A 21,228-nucleotide genomic window follows, 5' to 3' on the forward strand; every position below is an offset into this window, starting at 1 on the left:
AAATAATGCTATCCTATCCTCAAACATTCTACACTTAAATACTATCTCATTCTTTTTCCAAAATAGAAATTATGACCATATGACATTTCAATTTTCCTTTATTTGAAAAAATTAGCATTAGAACTACAGTTACTAATAAAATATAAATTGATATGATTTTATAAATTAAATTGTCTAAACCAATGGGGTTACTGGGCTTTGCCATACATTAACAACTTAAACACAGGGAACTTCCTTAACCTTTCTCTTTTTAACAGAAGTGATGGTAGCAGCTGCTGCTGTCAGCTTTCTGAGGAAGCAATGAGGAAAATTGAGTAAATTCTGTATTCCAGGGCCTTGGAGATCACAACCACACAAAAAATATAACAGCTATTTTAGGTTGTAACTGTTTTCATAAAAACTGTATAGAAATAAAATATTTTCTCTAGAATGATGTATCTAATAATCTATCATTGCAACAGCAAATCTCACTTTCCCAGGGAGTAACTATAAATAAATTACAGCCCGTCCATAACAACAGATGTAGACATGTGTTTTAGCCTCATAGCTCAGTCCTTTATTACTCTATGTTGAGCCAAAATTTTCACTCCTTCTTTGACTGTAAAAAATACGAAGTTTTCTCTATTTTTGGTGGCAATTATTTGTCCTCTAAAATAAAATTGTAAAAGTTAAATTCATAATTGCATTAAATTGACAGTAGTCAAACATGGAGGGAGCATCCTTCAGAAGGAGGTAAGAAGATATTATAATTTTGATGCCATACTATTATCCCCTTTTTCTAGTTAATTTTTTTTTTTGGTGACATAGAACTTTTATTACTAAGGAAATGAACTTTTTGGTGATGTAGAACTTCCATTACAAAGAAACAGAAACGTTTGGCCTGTTCTGCTATTTCATGTAAAACTGAAGATTCTAGAACCTCTAACGAAGCCCTGGTTTTAAGTGAACAAGCACTAAAAGTTATCAATATAAACAAGACGCACTTGCCTTGATTTTTGAAACTTATGAGTATCTGTTTTTTATAAAATGGCTATAACCAGTACTACTTAAGGTCTTATGAAGTCTACGAGCCATGGAAAAACTGAAAAGAGGGGGTGTAACTTTTCTAAGTTAATAAATGAACAGTAAGGTTAACAAACAAATGTCATTGCAATTTAAAAATGTTTAGGGCAGCTGTGCTAAAAAGTCACAGCTGGTCAGGCTTGGTGGCTCGAGTTTGTAATTCCAGCACTCTGGGAGGCTGAGGCAGGCAATCACGAGGTCAGGAGATCAAGACCATCCTAGCTAACACGGTGAAACTCTGGCTCTAGTAAAAATACAAAAAATTAGCTGGACATGGTGGCACACACCTGTGTCCCAGCTACTCGGAAGGCTGTGTCAGGAGGATTGCTTGAACCCAGGAGGCAGAGATTGCAGTGAGCCGAGATCACACCACTGCACACAAATAGGCAAGACAAAGCCAAACCCCATCTAAAAAAAAAAAAAAAAAAGCCCCAGCTATCACAACACCCTCTGTCTTCACGCAATCATTCATCAATTATTTATTTAGTTAACTGATTAGTGAGGATTTTCTATAGGCATGAACATAATAGTGAACAAGACACGTGCAATGCTCTTATTTGGTGTTTAGAAACCAGCACAGAAGAAAGACATGATGTTTTTGAAAAATGACAAGGTGCATTGGAAGCACGTAATACTTAATAAAGTCCAGGGCTAGGCAGGTCACCGGTGGGGAGGTGAGATCACCCTTACTGGAAATAATACACTTAAGCACCATTGTTCTTTTCATTTGTCCTAACTGAGTTTATGACAAGAAGGTGTCAGATTTTTACAGAGCTTTAAATTCAAGAATAAACACAATGAATTTAAGCCTCAGATGCACAACCACTGGGAGATGTAAAAGTGAACACTATAGATGTTTTAAATAAATTTTTAAAAATTGTATAATATATATATGTATATAATATATATATATTATATATATAATTATATATATATAAAATATATATATATATATATATATAGATACATATATAGATACATACATAACAAAATGCTTTAAAAAGTCAACCCAAAGGTAATGAATATGGGAAGGAAGGGGTGTATACACACACACATATGGGAAGGACGGGGTGTATACACACACACATATGGGAATGGAGTGGTGTATGGAAAGGACACTGAAGGGTGATATGAAGACAAAGTTTCCATGAGGCAGCAGAGAGCTGCATGTCCCTGTGGCCCTGCCATTATCCCTGTTATTCAGTACTTTCTTTGTAACTATGAAGTGGTTGATGTGAGTAAATATTTTTGTGGAAATACTTGAAATTCAGTTTTGCTTTGTATCTGAGTGAAGATGTGGGGTAAAAGAGCCAGAAAATAAGAGATCTGAGATCTGAATTACCCCAGCCAAAACTGTATTCTTTAGAGGGATAGATATATCTCATGTCCTTCAGGTAATCCTTCAAAAACATCATTTTTGAAAATTAGGCATTTAAGGTAAAACTTCTGTACAAACACAAGACAGCCTCTTGCAAATTAGCAATCATTTAACTTTTAATTGTTGAAGTCCTTAATATGATAAATTAAAGGCCCTTCATCATTTTAAGTATTTGAGCTGATAGTATAAGGAAGCAGAGGGAGTTCTAATATTTTCTCAATATAAATCAATTTCATTTTCCTTTCAACATTAGAGAGGGAGGTATTTTAATCCTCTAATTGCTATTCCTAGGGAATAGGAAAAAAATTAAAGTGGGTGTTACCAAATACTCCCCTGGCATCAAAATCTCAAGTATGTATCTGTAGAGTGTCTAATTTACAAAGTTTAAATGCCTAGGGAACAATTTAAGATAATCTAGTTTGCAAAATGTTCCCCTGGGTATCTTAATGAGATAAGTTGAATAGGGCTATTATTAATAAGCCAATTAAATGTTGAAAGGTGGCTACTGAAAAAAAAATGGTCATTTGCCTTTGGTATAGCTTCTCTTATGTAATCTTTTTTTTTTTTTATTTTTTATTTTTTGTCAGAAAATAGAAGGGCCATATGGCAATTCAGGGCACTTCTTAAAGTGACTCTAAAGTCAAACTATCAGCATTTAGGGAAATAATGGCTATCATTCGTACAGGGAGGAGATTAGAGCTAAGGTGTAAGGGTCACTGTTTTCTTATTTTCAGGGGCTCCTTGATAATTTATTCATAACAAGAAATAGCTCACTGACTCTTTCTGAGGATCAAGAAATGTATCACCAACATCATTTTCAATATAAACCGAATAATTATAAAATGAGAGGACAATAGAGAAGATGAGCTCATATATGCAAGATGAAGTTTAGATTCTTCTGACTCCCATGTTGTATGATATAAGATTTTGTATGTATATAAAGCAGTTCCCGGTTCCTGGATTCCCTGGTAGCATGATTCAGGTATTCATACTTACACGACCTCACAGAAGGCCCAAAATTATGTAAAGCTAAATTCGCTACTCTGAATATCAGAGAGGTGATTTATAATCTGGATATAATATATATATACACACACATGCACACAAATAAGCATATATTAATATATGTGTACATATGTGTGTATGAGTGTGTATATATACATGTAGAGAAACAGTTTACAGAATTCAGGAAGAGTTTACAAATCGGCAAATGAGAGCGGGCAAGAGACCTAGCTTGAATAGCATGGCACTGTCAGATTAATGAGAGACCAGTGAGTCCTTTAGAGCTGTCCTGGGTAGAGTCATGAAAGTCTCCGTATCACAGTATCCAAAAGATACAAACAGCTGCTCAACATTGTTAGCATGAACCCTGGGACAAAAAGTTGTCTTCTGAAAAGGATATTAATCTTAAATTTAAAACATAGAGTTGTATATGAAATCATATGTGTGTGTGTGTGTGTGTGTGTGTGTGTGTGTGTGTATATGTATACACACACACACAAACATTTGGAAGATGTGTGTGTATAGAGTTGTATATGAAATTATTACAACTCTATTATTCATAGAGTTGTATATGAAATTATACGTGTGTGTATGTGTGTGTGTGTGTATATATATATATATATATACACACATATATATATACACACACATACATTTGGAAGATCTATAGGTTCGAATATTTTAGCAAAGTTCTAAATTTAAATCTCTTTTTTCCATGAACATGACTGATTCTATTTCTTTGTTCCACATGCTAATGCTTGGTAATATTTTTTTAAAATTAGGCCCTAGGTAATCTGTTTTTAGTATCCACCACCCACATAGTACTTAAGACAAAATAAATATAATTTTTCCTATTCATTACCTTCTCTGTTCTCATATCTATAAACACTGGCAGTGCATTTTTTTCTTGTGTTTCTCATTGATCGTGTTAATTATTCTATTTATAATACTGTTTATAATTGCATAACATGAGCTAATTTCTTTATCGGTTTATTGCTGTATTTGTTCCTTCAGACTACATATAGTCTACCTATAGAAAGAAGAATAAAACGCACCCTCTTAACTCACAGCAAAGAAAAATTACCAAAATGCTTGCTACTTTTTAAAGTCCATAAGTATTCATTGTTTAAAATATTTCAAACTTAAACTATACTGACTTTAAATAAATTCTCATGTGTACACATAAACATTATTAACGGGAAAATAAGTTTTCTTAACAACCAAAGCTTGATTTTACTTATTTATTATTTTAATACCCTTTTCAAAATTACTTTTCTTTTTCTATGGCTATAGAGATAGTGAATAACCTGTTCTCCAAATTGCCTAAGAAATTCAATTAAGACTTACAAATGCTAGTCCCTATAGTACCTCCTCACAATTGATTTTAAGCTACCAATTATTTTAGCTAAGAAAACACATTTAATATGCCAACACCAAGTGATAAGTTATGATCCCATAGCTATCATCAAATTAGAAATAAAATGGTGAAAAACTCATGGAAGCATGTAAAAATCTATTTACTAAATTACATGAAGTTAGATTGACACTATAAGTACAAAGTAAATGTAAAAATAACTTTATAATTTTTTCCAAACATTTCATGAGTTTAATATCCTTGTCTTTATTTTCAAAACACACAGTTTAAACTTACTAATTTATTGTTAGGGACATTAATTTTCATGAAGAGTCCACAGAGATACCTAATTCTGCTTTTATTACTCTAGTTCTGTTCTAATAAATTCTGTCTTCGTAATGGGTGAGTGAACAAAGCCATGTGCTGTATTACAGGTTGACATAGAATAATGGTGCTTCCTGGTTCCTAATCCACAGGAAGTTTTACACTCTCTATAATAGGATACAGCTATTCTTGTCCTTTCCCAGTAAAACCCTTGCTTAGATTACATGTCTGCTGGAAATCAAGTCATATAAGGAATATAAGGTCTGAATTACATTGTTCTCAGAACATATAGCTCTGTGCATAGTGGAGTTGGAAGAAGTGGCCAAAGAAGAAATCAAGAAGTTAAAATCTTAGAGATGTTCCTTATTTTACAGATTCCTCTATGAACTTTTCTTCTTTTAAATTAAAAACACATTGAATATATTTAAATTATTTTTCAAGTTGTTCACTTGCACTTGACTCCACTGCAGAATTCTTGTAGTTTGAGAAACTAATAGACGAAGTCGTTTGTATCATAGAAAGAGAGCAGATGATCAAGAACTTTTTTGAAGTAATTATTTCACTTTTTATTCAATCATGCTATCTCCAATTGTATATTCAGAATATTATGTTGACTGGATGGAGGAGGTGGAGGAGACAAGAGACAACAACAAAATGGAGATATATAGAGAATTTTAACGTATGCAAGCAGAAGGCATGGTATCACGTGATATGATGGAGAGAAACTGTGCCAGCATGGTTTATCTGAAGGCATAGGATCTGGGCATTTGAGGTGAGATGAGACAGTGGTTGAGGGGTTGATTCTCATCCAGTACTGCTGCAAACCATACTTAGAAGTGTTACGAAGTACATTCTGAAGTCTGTTCTCTCTCCCCACCAAGTCGCTCAAATTCCCTAAGTTTCAGTTTGCCAGGAAAAAATATGAAACAATATCACTTTATATTGGATTAATGACAAAATACAGACTCTCCAAGATTGAGCAATGCCTATCTTGTAATACAAAGGATTAAAGTGTGCCATTACTTTTATAAAATTTGATATAGTGCTTAAATTTCTACTATTAAAACAATGTCCCCTGTTAAAATGATAGTGGCTCTAAAACAGATAATTTAGTCATTGATTAATTATCAGACACATAGCTCTAAGACAGATAACTTAGTAATTGATTAATTATCAGACAATTTTAGTTATGTATGAATTAATAATACAATCAATCACTTCCACTGTGTTATGAAAAACAGATACTCTTGTACTTCCAGAGTTAGAAAGGGTTGGAAATTAGAAATGAGGGGATAGAGAAGGACATACTTTTAGTGGAGTGGTAAGCACAGACATTGGGTAAATGGGAAGAAATTAGGTACTTTTACCATGAGGTGGGGAGGAGAAAGAGAAGGGTGAGAAAATGGAAGGTATAAGTTTACTGAAGATAGAACTTGTTCTTATTTAAACCTTAAGACTAAGCCATATCAAGTACACCTTACCAACTGTGTACAAAGGTAAAATTTATTGAGTGCCATTATATGAACATGAGTCTCTTAAATCTTACTAATCTCATTATGCTTAAAATCTTGCTTTGTATCCATCTGCCTTTCATACATAAATTTTCAGAAAAGATTAATTTAATCCACACTTTAAAAAATGAAAATGAATTTGAAGATTTTTAAAGTAATAATTTGTTTTAAACTATGTATACATATATGTGTGTATGTGTGTGTGTGTGTACATATATATGTGTGTGTACATATATATATATATATAAACATGGCTGTCAAAAATGTCATTGTTTTCATTTTGTAACTCTAATTTGCTCTAAATAGGTGCAGTGTTACTCAAGGAAAATTTTTGTTTTCATCAATGACTGGGACCATTACTGGCAATACAGTACGAATAAAATATACAAAAATAGTTTCACAGCTAGTCATTGCAGTTTAGAGTCCACTGTGGAACTTTATTATGATTCCTTATAAGCTGTTACTATCACCCAGTACTTTGTACCATAATTTTTTCATCCTACAATTATGAGCAACAATCTACATGGAGAGCCTGTTCTACCAGTCCAGCTCATGAATTCTGGCCAAGCCTAGTCCCTGGAAAATATTATCTCTATTCTACTGAGTTTACAAATGGGCAAATGAGAGTGGCCAAGAGATGTCACTTGAGTATGAAAACTGGGACAAAAAGTTGTCTTCTGAAAGGAATATTAATCTTAAATTTAAAAAAATGATAGATATCAATAATTACTTTATGCCAATCAAAATCAAATTTTCTTTTTATTATCCCTCAGAGTAGATATTTGAATTTAGAAGCAGCAATATTATAATTTAGAAGATTGGAGATTTGTGAAAAAATATTGAAAATTAAACCACATACTACTAAGGAGTAATTATTTTAAACACTAGCTGCTAAAATATAATTAATTTGGATAGAACTCATATGCATTCAGTCAACAAAGCATAAAATTCATGTTGTATGAATCTTATAAAATCGTGTTTCTTTTTTTAACATATTTTACAGTAGACACCAAAAATCCAAGGTCCTTATGAAAAAAAATTTCAAGAAATTATTTTCAGTGGCCTTTGAAATCATCTTTACTGAGGCAAAAAGGCAGTGTCCATAGTGTCACTTTATCACGCTGCAGCTAGTGAACACTGTTTACCCCCCACCGCTGTCAAAAATCCCTGTGCAGCTTTTAGCTGTCCAAACTTCCTTACTAGCTAGTGCTAATTAAACTTGAAGAAAATGATTCCCTCTTCCTCAAGTTCATTGTGGCCATTCTTTGATAAATGTTCTGAATAAATAAGTCTAAGTATTTGATTATTTTGAGGTGTGATTTTTCTAATAATCCTTCCTAACATATGATTGACAGGGGAGCTTAGCCTGAAGTTACTAATATCAAGTGGAATGAGAAACTTGTCAGCAAGACAGAGAAAATAATATCTGATTTCTGAAATGTTTACTAGCCCCATTTCACACCTAAAAATCACAAGATGAAAGCCATGAGAATATTTTGATGATCCATGCTTAGATTTTGCAAAAAAAGAGAAAAAAATGACAATGATGAATGTCATGAATGGAAGGAAAATTAGCATTTATTATCACAAATACAAAATGTGCATGCTCTCCTGATCTGTTTATAAATTCAATGCAACTCAATTTAATTTGAAAAGAACTAGTATGATATGATAATAAACAATGTACTTACACTTCTGTATTTCACAATGTATTCCAAAATAGGGGCCCCTCCATCGTCCTGCTTGGTGATGCTAAGTTTAAAGCTCTTCCCACTGCTTGGCTGTCCATGTATGGATGGAGGACTTGGTTCACCTAGATATGCAACACAACATTCCTTCAATGGCACACATTTCAGATACCTAGAGAAACTGTATTTTAATACAAAGAACAGCAATGTAATCAATATATATGGTATTATCCTGGATTTCCCATTTGATACTGCTCTTTTGTGATATAATTTCTGATCATCATTTTCCCTATCCAAGAAGCAGCAACATTCATAAATCTAGAAGTGTCATGTCAAAAATATAGCCTCAGGACCAAATACACTATTTTCACTGACATGCAAATGCTCTGAAAAAAGTACAGCATTGCACAAATGTAAAACTTTATTTCTCTTATTATTAATAGTATAAAATCCTTTTTATTTTCTTAATGTAACTTTAGTTTGTAAATGTTTTGTAAGCATTTATTAATATCAATCTGTATGGAACATATATGTATACATATAATATAATTCTTTTTTCTAAAACTGAATGTACTTTATTACCAGATTTTATTTCAAATAGAAGATAGAAGCTTGGTCTCAGTAACTTTGAGCTCCTCCTTCCGCTGCGGTTGCCTCAAAGCATGCTTGGTTTCACTTTTCCATGCATTCATCAACCTGTTTCCAGTCCTTGTCTTTCTGGGTGAGGGCACAGGAGTAAAATGCAACCCTCCTATCAGAACAAGCATGTATTCCAGGTGAGCAGCATCTGGATTCAATCATCTTTGTCCTCTTCTTGCTGGGGCTGTTTCTATTGCTGGCAGTGTCTCATTCAATATATTTTTCTGTCTACATTTACCTTCTCCTTGTATTTCTCCTCTCATTCCTATTGTGCATCCTTTGTGACCCTTGGAAGAGTCCATTAAGAGTGCCTCCACCTCCTCTGCAGCTTGTTCTTTATGTCAGCAGCCCCAGATTCAAGGACCTGTAGTCCCAGTAACTTGGGAGGCTGAAGTGGGTAGATGGCTTGAGCCCAGAAGGTCAAGGCTGCAGTGAGCTGTGATCGTGCCACCACACTCCAGCAGTTCCACACGGCTGAGGAGGCCTGACAATCACAGTGGAAGGCCAAGGAAGAGCAAAGCCACATCCTACATAGAGGCTGGCAAGAGAGCTTAAGCAGGGCAACTCCCATTTATGTATATATATATTCCATACAGATTGATATCTTTACTAAAGATAATGACTTGCAATTAGTTATCTGCTTTAATAAGCATTTTCTTTCCTAGATGCAAATTTGAATAAAGTTTGCAGTATCCAGTTTTATAGACCTGTGTTGCAATATTTTATTTTCTTCTAGGTTCATTAGTATACTTGCCTTTTATATTATTCTTCAACATAGAGATAGTCTTATAACAGTGAATCTTATATTGTTTTGAATAGAACAGGGATATACCAAAGTACAAGAATATTCTATGTGAAGGGATAGCACCACTGCCTGGTGATATGGATGGGAGCTCCCTGCCATGTGTCACTGATGTGACGTGCTTGGGCATCCACTGGCATTTGTCTGCTTCTGTTTCGTCCAATTCTCTATGGGTATGAATATAGACATGGATATGCATATGTATATAGATAATAATATGGTAAAACTAAGGATCTCTCCAGAAGCTTTAGTTTGCATCTTTCAAAAAAACTGTAAACCCTATCGACTCATAGTTTTTCTTTGCCAAGAAAAACAAAGGCAGTTGACTGAAAGGATTTCGTATCTCTAAACCTGAAGATCCTGTTTTTCTTCTCAGCAGGTTATTGTTACTTCTTTTTTCCAAATTTCTTTTCTTTCTTTATTCTTTTTGTGAGACAGGGTCTCACTCTGTTGCCCAGGCTGGAGTTCCATGGTGTGATCTTGGCTCACTGCAGCCTTGAACTCCCCAGACTCAGGTGACCTTCCCACCTCAGCCTCGCAAGTAGCTGCAAGTGCATGCTACCACATTTAGCTGATTTCTAAAAAATTTTTTTGTACAGACAGGGTTTTACTATGTTGCCAGGCTGGTCTTGAACTTCTTAGTTCAAGTGATCTGCCTGCCTCAGCCTTCCAAAATGCTGGGATTACAGGTGTAAGACATGTTTGGTCGGTTATCTTTATTTCTAATATGATGCTTACAACCTTAAATAAGTGAGTAGTTTGTTTCAGGAAAGTCAAGTCATTAAAGAAATATGACAACTGGGTGTGTTGGCATATCAATAGGTAATAAAGTAGCCCCATATTGTACAGATATACAGACACAGTGGATAGAGAGTTTATACAGTCATTATGCATTAAATTTAACTAAATTGGCATGCAGATATTATTACATGATCTATATGCAACAAATAAATCTTGGTAAGTTAAAATTACTGTTTAAAACAATATAAGATTTTTCATAACTTTAATAAGTGATTATGAGGTAATTAAAAATTATGGAGTGAATGTTATAGCTGAGATGGTTTAGTATTATTTCTAACCGGAACTTAGAATATGCATGATATAAAGCATAAATTTATTTAGTAATGGTATTATGACTATATTATTTTAATATTAGCATTTTGAGACAATTGTGAAGCAGAAATCTATTTTCAGTAGCAAATAATTTACAAATATATTTAAAATATTTATGCATATACTTAACTTTTATCATATATCAAATTTGTGATCTATTACAAGTGATACTTTGAAAAAGTAGCTAAGAACAAATGTAGATTCGATCAGAGAGAAATAAAACTAGTGGTTTCTATCCACAATTATAAAATAATGCTTATGTAAAAGTATCAATAACAATCAATAATTAATCATATATAGCTTTGGCATATTAATTACTTTGCATATAAGATCTTATTTGAACTTGGAAACAATCCTGAGAAGAAGCTAAAATGAATAGTTATTATATTAATCTCATGTTACCTTCAAACTGCTTCTGTGTAAGGTAAAGACTGGTGAGTCAAGGACAGTATACTGAGAGAATAGAAGTGTTATAATTTAAGGTCAGGTGCAGTGGCTCCTGCCTGTAATCCCAGCTACTGGAGAGGCCAAGGCAGGAGAATCACTTGAACCCAGGAGGCAGAAGTTGCAGTGAGGGGAGATCACGCCACTGCATTTCAGCCTGGGCGACAGGGCGAGACTCTGTCTCAAAAAGGAGAAAAAAATGTTTTATGATTTAAAATGGAGAGGGAAAAAGAAAGAGTAAGAGAGTGTTGACTTATGGTTGAAACGCTTAGAGAGGTGTTTTATAAACTAGTGAAGGCAGTTTTTAGTGCCTAAATGTCGGAGGAAATGAAGTTAGAAGGGAGATCAAGAGTCATGGCCATGATTATGGGGCTCTGTAGGAATCAAAAACAGAGGAATTAATACAGAATGAATAGTTCTGGGGGAAAAGGATAACAACAACAACAAAAAAGTCACTAAACTACAGCTTCACCTTCCAAACCAGTGAACTCTGCTGTAGTTGGTAAAGGAAATGTGAAAAACGGCAAGCAGGCAAAAGCTGGACTTGATGGAATCTGGGAAGGTGATGCGTGCTATGGTTGAAAATTTTAAGCCTAGAATGGATAGATCTCCATTTGAATTTCCATAGTCACTCAAGAATAATTTAAGGTCAGGTGTGGGTACATGATACCTATATTCTGTATGTGTCTCAAGTAGAAGTACTCTAGGTAGATTATTTCCATAGTATTTAATAGAATCATGGAATTTAGTATGTAGATTGGCTTCTAATATGAGGTGATTGGAAACTGGGGTAGAGGAAGACTAGAATGAAGGTAGGATTATAAATCAAGACATACTTAGAGTCATCTTGGTGAAAAAATTACAAGGGGCTAACAAAGACACCAGCATTGGGCATGGGAAAAAGAAACTCATCTGACAGATTTTTTGATAACCAACAGAGAGTGACTGGTCACAATCTAGAGTAAAATAATTTATTGCAGCCATTTTCACGATCCTAACATAATATATGTAACAGGCAGTTTTATGCATAGATTTATAACAACATTGGTTCAGTCATATTTATTAAGTTTTCTCACATTTTAAAGTAATTTACTCAACATAAAGGAAATGTTAGGTCTTCTAAAATTTAATCTTCACTTCATGTAAACTCAATTGACTTACAATCCCTCAAAACATGACAGTTACCAGAACAAGGCTACAATCATTATTCATCTGCAGTCACTGTGGTAATGAATTAACCTAATGATTCTCTTTTTGACACTTAGAGCCACATAATTTGTGGAATAAGGTCAATAGTCATACCTCAACAAAAGAACAAAATATTGGACATGTTACATAGACATTTTCCTTCTGTCTCCCAGAATATAGTCTGAAGACTACGATACAATTAATTAGACTGTAAGTAAGAAGGACATCTTTGCAATGAGGACAATTTCCCAGGAACAATTTTTACTGTGTGTATTCTAGGGCACTTTTTTTTTGCCTTGCTTTAAAGCCAAGTTATTTTTATATTAATAAATCTGAGATGTCACTGTCTTCAGAAGCCACTTCACTGAAGATATAATTCATGTCTCAAAAGGGTTGAAACATCTCCCTACATTTTAAAATCTATTAAATTTGCAAGTGAAGAGAATGGCAAAAGAGAATAAAAAAATAGAGATGATTACTTACGAACTGGTAATGTTTGGAAGATTTCTATTTTACTGTAGTCTCCTTGCCCCTTTCCATTTACAGCTGCAACCCTGATTTCATAAGTTGTATTTGGTTCCAGGCTGCTCAAAATAACCATTGCTAGAAGAAAAAAGAAAAAAATATATATATATACGTATATTTGATGCATTTTAATAAGAAAAACAAATCAAACTATTACAATTCTGAGTGAATAATTTCACTGAAAGCTTTCTATGAAATACCTAAAATATAGATAACTCATTTAAGAAGAAAATGATTTTTGAATAGTTCTCTTCTTCAGTTCTATTTCAGCTTTCCAACCTATGCACTTTCAAAGGAAATTACCCATTTCATTTGTGATAATTCACAATGTAGAAAGTTAAATCTTGTTAATGTTCAAAAAACAAGAATGATGTTAATATTGTTACAATGCATACATTCTGTATGTGTCTCAACTAGAAGTACTCTAGATAGGTTATTTCTATAGTATTTAATAGAAACACGGAATTTAATATGTAGATTGGTTTCTAATGTAAGGTGATTTAGTAATGTCAAACAAGTGTGACAAAGTTGAAACTACAACAAAAATAGTTTATTCTACAGTTTCAAATCAAATAAAATTGTTTTAATTCTAGCTTGAGGCATTCTCCTAACTTGTATTTCACTCTGAGTTTCTTCTCATGTAAATATTCCGCCAAACCTGGATTCAATAAGACACTAAAGAAGAAGAAGAATGTGAAAAGGCATAGGGAAATAAAGGTTATTAGAAATTTCTGGGTCATGTCAACCCTTGTTATTTGACCCTTGATAATCTCAAATGCCATACAGATTTCAAAATAATACATCCTCACAAATTCATCTGATGGAGCTACCAGAATTTTATTGTTGCCACTTTCTTTAACTGCTTTTCCTAAACAAAGCAGAAACTTAGCTAGTGGAAATAGCCATGTCTTGATGTAAATCAAAAGGAAGTTAGGTCTAGTTTATGCAGTAACTCCAAGTAACATAATCAATTAATATTAGGAGATATAAAAGATTAACTTATAGGTAATTAGGATCATCTTTGCAGATCTATAGTTTTACATAAACCATCACCAGAAATGATATACATGCAATAATATTGTAATATAATTTATTAATATGTTATTTCTAATAATTCCATTACAATTTACTAGATAACATTTTCTCTATATTATATGAGGATATTTAAGGAATCTATTGTGATACTTATTTTTGTTCTATTCTTTTCCTCAATATTTATTATCATGGTATTAATTTAGCATTTTGTTTGTTTTCTACAGAGATGGGGTCTCACTATGATGCCCAGGCTGGTGTTGAACTGCTGGGCTCAAGCAAACTGCCCACCTCACCATCCCAAAGTCCTGGGATTACAAGAGTGAGCCACTATGCCTGGCCTAGCATTTTGTATTGTAATCATTTAATCTGTATTGAATTACTTTTCACATTCTAGAAAAGAAAAAAAACATTGTTGAATGCACTGTAGAGCTTTTTTTGTGTCCAAAATTAAAAGTAAAAAAATATATATATAAATTACTTAATACCAGGTAAATACTAGTGGCCAAAACACACATATCAACCAGACATTATTTAATCCTGAACAGATGTTTAAAATCAACAAGAAAGTTAAATTTCCAATCAGCAAAATTTAAATTCATATTTCTCAATTTCTCAACCTTATAAGAAAATTGAACTTGTTCTTTACAGTGTACTGCCTTATTGAAGCCTCAGATTATAATACATGATTTCAGATTTAAGGGAAGCCAATTGGGAACAGATTGATTGGCATAGAAATCCAACCAATTAGAAGCTGTAAGTATAAAAGGGAAAGCCAAGGCTTGAATTCAATGATTTCTGACAGGGTAATGACCTGCAAGCTTCTCAGGAAACAGAAACCCACTTGAGAATTGGTAGTTAATGAGTATATAATTTCAGCTCCAGAAAAGAATATAGTTACACTGAAGAGAAGCTGAGTGCACAGATAGAGTTGTTTATACAGGCTATGGAATGAGAAGGGGAATTTTAACCAGGGTTGCTAAAATCCTAATAAATTGAAAGTTTCCTGTCTTTAAGACAAAATGCCTTTGTTTAAAGTCAGCATAATGAATTTGTTTTGATACTTCCTTTTGCTCCAATCTTTTCTTCAATGTTCACAATCAAGGCATTTATTTAGCATTTTGTTTATCTGTAATAGAGATGGGGTCTCACTACATTCTTCAGGCAGGTTTTAAACTCCTTTCACAAGAGTTTAAAAATCACAATATTTTATCAATTTAATCAGATAATAAATATTTTTAAAAGGAAGAGCAAAGGCAAACTAGACTCACATGACCCCATGCTCTCTCTAGTCGCGCTTCATTAGTGTAAAGAAGAGTGAAATGGAACACAGCCTGCTCCGTGACATCATAATGACTGTCCAAAGGCCTAACATGTTTTGGAATAAGTCCTGAGTAATAAACACGCTTTTATAAAACAGCCAACTTTGATATATGATATATGATATGCCTTTCTATATTTCTGTGATATCAAGGTGCAGCTGCAGCCATCATTTGAAGAGCATTCAGTAGTCTGTGACTTGGCTGCACTGGTGATGGCATCTGGTAATGCTTATATTCAACTGTACTTCTTAATACAATGCAAAAAGAGAAGCAAAATAATTTAAATAAACACTTTCAATTGCAAATAAAATCCTACATAAATCAGAAGTGTAAAGATCATTATTCTATATATGGTTTCATCTTTGTAGGTTAAAAATTGATACAATAGAGCTACCAATTGAGGTTATTACTTAGGTTAAAACATAAAGACAGTATGCACCCACCCCGGCAAATAAAGCAAGTGCGGATCATACTTGAATTATCTGTGTATTTCAGGCAAAAGCTCTTTCTGGCTTGGACTGTCAGTCATCCTCTTCTTTTAGTATCTTACAGGAGCTATGAGGAGCTTTGCATGCTCCACTACATCTGCCAAGGGTAAATATTTCCTTAGTTACACTGTATCAACTCAGAATGGAATTTCCCTGTGTCCTCACATTTTTCTGTTCTCAGGATCAAGGCTTACCCATGTACTGACTGAGTTTCACATCAGAGCAGCTGGCAGAGGAAAGGAGTAAAGAGGGCATAGAGATGGCTAAACTTCTATTACAGTGCTGGGCCAAAACACTCAAAGTGAAACGCCAAAGAGAGGTTTTGTAGACAAACTTTAAAACTATAGGAAAGAGGCATAAAATAAAACCATTGATGTAAGTTTTACAAAGCTTATATACAAGAAATCAGTTTGTTTTTGAGTTCTGAATACAGGTTTTGATACAATAACGCTTATTATGAGGTTTATTAACACTGTGTGAGTGTGAAGATTATTGTGTGAAATAGAAAGAACTCCAAACATTGAGACTACATTAAAGTGAGAGAGGGGAAAAGATTTGGAGGAGGCAAAATCTGGATCTGTAATTTGACTTGCCTTTCTTAAAGGACAGGATATATACATGAAATCATCTGTAATTTACTGGCATTTTACCAAACATAGGGATACTGAACACCCAAGGTAGGGACTGAAAGAAAACTACCACTTGAAAAATGAAAGGCTATGCACTCGATAATAGAGTTCTATCTCAAATTATGATGTTAGTTAATGTAAGACTTTCTTTCCCTAAATGTGCATAAACAAATAGAACAACAGCACCTTAAACTGAAGTGTGGGATGGGTTATTGACATATAATTTATTAGAAATTCAAACTCCAGAATTAAGAGAAAGCAGATCTCTATTACAAACTACCAAAAGCTTTTAAGAACAAATGTATATATTAAGGTACTTTATAGCTATGTTTAGTCAGCATGATTTACACATCTTAACACAGTTCTTCCAAAAATTATAAAAAATCATGAATTTTTCTTTGACGTGGCAAAAAAAAAATGAGTTCCCTATAGAATCTGTTTGCCCTCACTAATTTAATATTTCTAATTCACTTATATATAATTGAGTTTTAGAAATAACTCTTTACCATATGTCTATAAGGGCAAAAAGGACAAAAAAGTCAAGATACATTAAATCAACAACATTTAACTGGCAAACGACAGAAAAATATAAACATTTTTACATTTATTATAAGTTTGGAAATGATCACAGTAGAGAGAAAAATTTGAATTTGAAAGTTTATTCTCCTTTTATTATAGAACCAGGCTTTATTAAAGGGAGCGACACAAAATAATTATTTGTTCCTTTAATGTATTACAAATTCCTTCCTGTTGGCTGTCAAGAGAAGCAGAGGCTATAGAATAATTACAGCACTTCCAAGAACAACATCAACTAAATATATATTTGGTAACTGATTAAACTGACCAAATTCTAAAGTAAGATTAAATTTATTCATGTTCTGTTTCCTTTCTCAATCCCCGGACCTCTCCATGGGGTTTTTGTCCTATTCAATGTACGTAAACACAGTCTCCCAACTGCCTTATCACCTAACCCAAATGGAGCTGCTTAAGTTGTCAAGTACTGTGCAACAATTCAGAGGGCAGTGAGAAATCACAAAGCTCAGCTAGGGTAGAACTGAACATTCAAAATAACCCTTGGTGTTAATCTCCTCAGATAGATCTGAAAACACAGTGTAGTTCCTCAAGTTTCTTTCTTAAGACAGCTTTTTCTCTGTAAACAATTAAAAGAAGCCAAAGCAGGGTCTGTTTTTGAGAGAATTATCTTAAGTACTTCTGCAGGAGTTAGCAACAGGCAAAATAAAAGTAAATTTTTACGGTTTCTAAACACAGAATAGAATATTTTAATACCTTGATGATAGCTGCACACATAAAAATGACTTCAGAGATAATTCCATTAGTAATGGAATTGTCTTTAAATTTTCTTAAGAAGCTTATGTACGTAATCATCTTAGTTCCATTATGTTTTCATTTACTTCTAAAATTTACATTTGCATTTTTGCACAAATTATGTTGCACTTGAAGGTCCCATTACTTGCATAATATTAATAACATAATCTTACTTTTTTTTTAACAGTACTTTAAATATTTTAGGAATCATACTATAACCTGTATGCATATATGTTTTGGTATAAATAACTTTCATGGATAGATTCTTGGTAATAGAACAAAAATATATATCCATTTAAATGGATATATATTTTGATGAACTGTGGAAAGAAAAATTAATCTAATAATGATGTGTTATTTGTCCTAGGATTTTTATCAAAACAATACGTTAGCCAGGCGTGGTGGCTCATGCCTGTAATCCCAGCACTACAGGAGGCCAAGGCGGGTGGATCATGAGTTTAAGAGTTCAAGACTAGCCTGGCCACGATGGTGAAATCCTGTCTCTACTAAAAATACCAAAAAATTAGCTGGGTGTCATAGCAGGCACCTGTAATCCCAGCTACTCGGGAGGCTGAGGCATAGAACTGCTTGAGCCCCGGAGGTGGAGGTTGCAGTGAGCCAAGGTTGTGCCACAAGCACTCCAGCCTGGGCGACAGAATGAGATTCCATCTCAAAGAAACAAACAAACAAAAATAATATGTTGATGGAATTATTTTAAGATCACAGTTCAGCACATCTAAATTTTCATTATTTATTGCACTGCTTATGTTATAACTTAGTATAAGTTACATATAAAAATAAACAATTTTATAATTAGGGTTTAACTGCTGTGAGATTTTATACAGGAAGTATGTATTACCCTTAAAATCAGATGGCCTATTGAAATAGAAAAACTTTCCCTTATATAAAAACATTAATTTAAAAACATAACAGTTTCATTGAACAAAATATATGTGTCATAAACAATTTATACTATTTTTCATTTCAAATATAATACTTCTTAGCATATGCAAAATCATTTATTCAAGAAAAATTTAATTAATGTTTTTTCAAGGTCCATTCAGTATGTAAAATATTGTAAATGTATAGCTACTAAACATTTCCTTTTATAGCATAGTTTTTTAACAAAATATTCATAAAATATCTTGATGATAGCAGATAATCAGAAAATTGCATTTCACTCACAAAATTGCTAACTTCCCAAAATATTCACACTGCCAAATTCTTTTTCTGCCACAAACTTTTAAATTTTTTGGTAGGTCAACTGCGGTAAGTTAAGATTTTGCCAATAAATGCTCCTCTCTTCTCTGTGCCTACAGAAACTCATTTTATCTATTTACCTCCTAATAATATCTTTATATAATTTTTCTCAGTTATTGCTCATGCCCTCATTATTGTATTGAGCTATTATACTGTGAAAGTCTTTTTATTACAAGGATCTTTTGAGGACATATATCATATACCTAATAACTACTGTCATCAGTCCTCATCTAGCCTACACATTTTAAATACAAAATAATAATTCAGTAGTTAGTTCCTGAATTCGCACTTATAAAAATTATACCAAACGAATCGCCACTTTTAAAGAAGCACTTGTTAAGTCTATAGTAGTTACCCTTTATTACAAATGCACTCTACTCTTGCTGCTGAACATCGCAAACAAATTTTAGTTTTCCAAGTTAAAGTTTGTTTTAGGGAAAAATCTGCTATTCAAGTCCTGTCTGATGCTATTTCATTTAATACTTAAACTAACAGAGTTTGGTTACATTCTGTATTTCCTAGACAAGTAAAGGGAGGCTCGGAAACATGAAGTAGCCACAAAGCAGCAGAGTTTGGATTTGAATATGATTCTATCTTAAGTAAGCTTTGCATGACCCATAGCTCTATATTAACCTATTAATATAAAACTAAAGTATAGAAAGCACTTTGTAAATGAAAATCCTCATAAACATGAATTATAAGGAAAATGTTTATCTCCCAATAAAATATTAAATACAAATACAAATAAAAATGATAAACTAAGAAACATGATAATATTGTACATGCTTTTCTCCCAGCTTTATTGAGAGGTAATTTACCAATAAAATAGTTTATATTTAAGAGGTCTAAATTGATGTTTTAAAATATGCATATATTCTGAAATAATCACCACAAAATAAAGCTAATTAAACATATCTATCAACTCTCATGTTTACCAGCTTTTCAGTATGTGTATGTGTACAGCTAATATGTAGCCTCTTAGGACACTTCAATGTGTATTGTTAACTATAGCTACATTTCTTGTTAACTCAGCACACATCCATATATATCATTAATATGCCATTATTAATTATAGTCACCTTGTACATTATATCTCTAGAATGCATTCATCTTGTAAAGCTGGAATTTTTTATCCCTTGACCAAAATTTCTCCATTTCCCTATCTCTCAGTTCTGGCAACCACCATTTTACTCACTACTCCTATGAGTATAATTCTTTGAAATTCCGCATATAAGTGAGATCATGCAGTAATCTCTCTTTTTTTTTAAAAGGCTGAATAATATTTCTATATACATATGTGTATCTATATAAATAATTTATATCAATGTATACGCATGGATAAATAATATATAAACAATATTTCTATATACATATATACACGTCTAAAAATACTATGTATATGTACATATGTATATGTGTATAAATAAAATATATGTGTGTAAATAAAATGAATGGATAAAGAATAAATGGATAAACTATGGCATGTGTGTGGCATATATGTGTGTATATTTATGCATATACACACATATATGTATATACATATATGTATATGCACATTATATCTATGTGTATATGCATATATGTATATATATGTATGTGGCATATGGCATGTATGTGGCATGTGTGTGGCATGTGTGTATACACACACATACATGTATATACACATATATGGTGTGTGTGTATATATATACATATACACACACATATACATGCATACACACATACATGTACATACACACATATATACACATACACACATATATGTATATACATATGTGGTGTATATATACATATATGTGTGTATGTGTGTATATATATACACACACATATGACACACACATGCCATAGTTTATTAATTCTTTATCCATTCATTTTATTTACACACATATAAATATTTTATTTATACACATATACTTTTTTATTTATACACATATATATATACATATACCTATGTGTGTATCTGTATATATATATACACACACACATATGCCACACACATGCCATAGTTTCTTTATCCATATTCATGTATATGTATATACATACACACACACACATGCCATATTTTCTTTCTCCATTCATTCACAGATAGGCATTAAGGTTTTTTCCAGATCTTGGCTCTTGTGAATAATGCTACAAAGACT

At 32.8% G+C, this 21,228-nt stretch overlaps 1 protein-coding gene across 3 annotated transcripts in view; it reads right to left on the minus strand.

The window, feature by feature from the left end:
* The window catches only part of NCAM2 (neural cell adhesion molecule 2), a 545,360-nt gene that overhangs the window by 63,792 nt on the left and 460,340 nt on the right, over nt 1–21,228 (minus strand). For all 3 annotated transcript variants that reach the window (XM_037742419.1, XM_017539495.2, XM_037742422.1), the window contains exons 13-14: nt 12,989–13,108; nt 8,323–8,444 (exon numbers count right to left, since the gene is read on the minus strand). In XM_037742419.1, the coding sequence (XP_037598347.1) occupies nt 8,323–8,444; nt 12,989–13,108 (242 nt within the window). The remainder of the gene's footprint in view (nt 1–8,322; nt 8,445–12,988; nt 13,109–21,228) is intronic.

Source organism: Cebus imitator, unplaced genomic scaffold, assembly GCF_001604975.1.
Source record: "Cebus imitator isolate Cc_AM_T3 unplaced genomic scaffold, Cebus_imitator-1.0 Scaffold7, whole genome shotgun sequence".
Lineage (NCBI taxonomy): Eukaryota > Metazoa > Chordata > Mammalia > Primates > Cebidae > Cebus > Cebus imitator.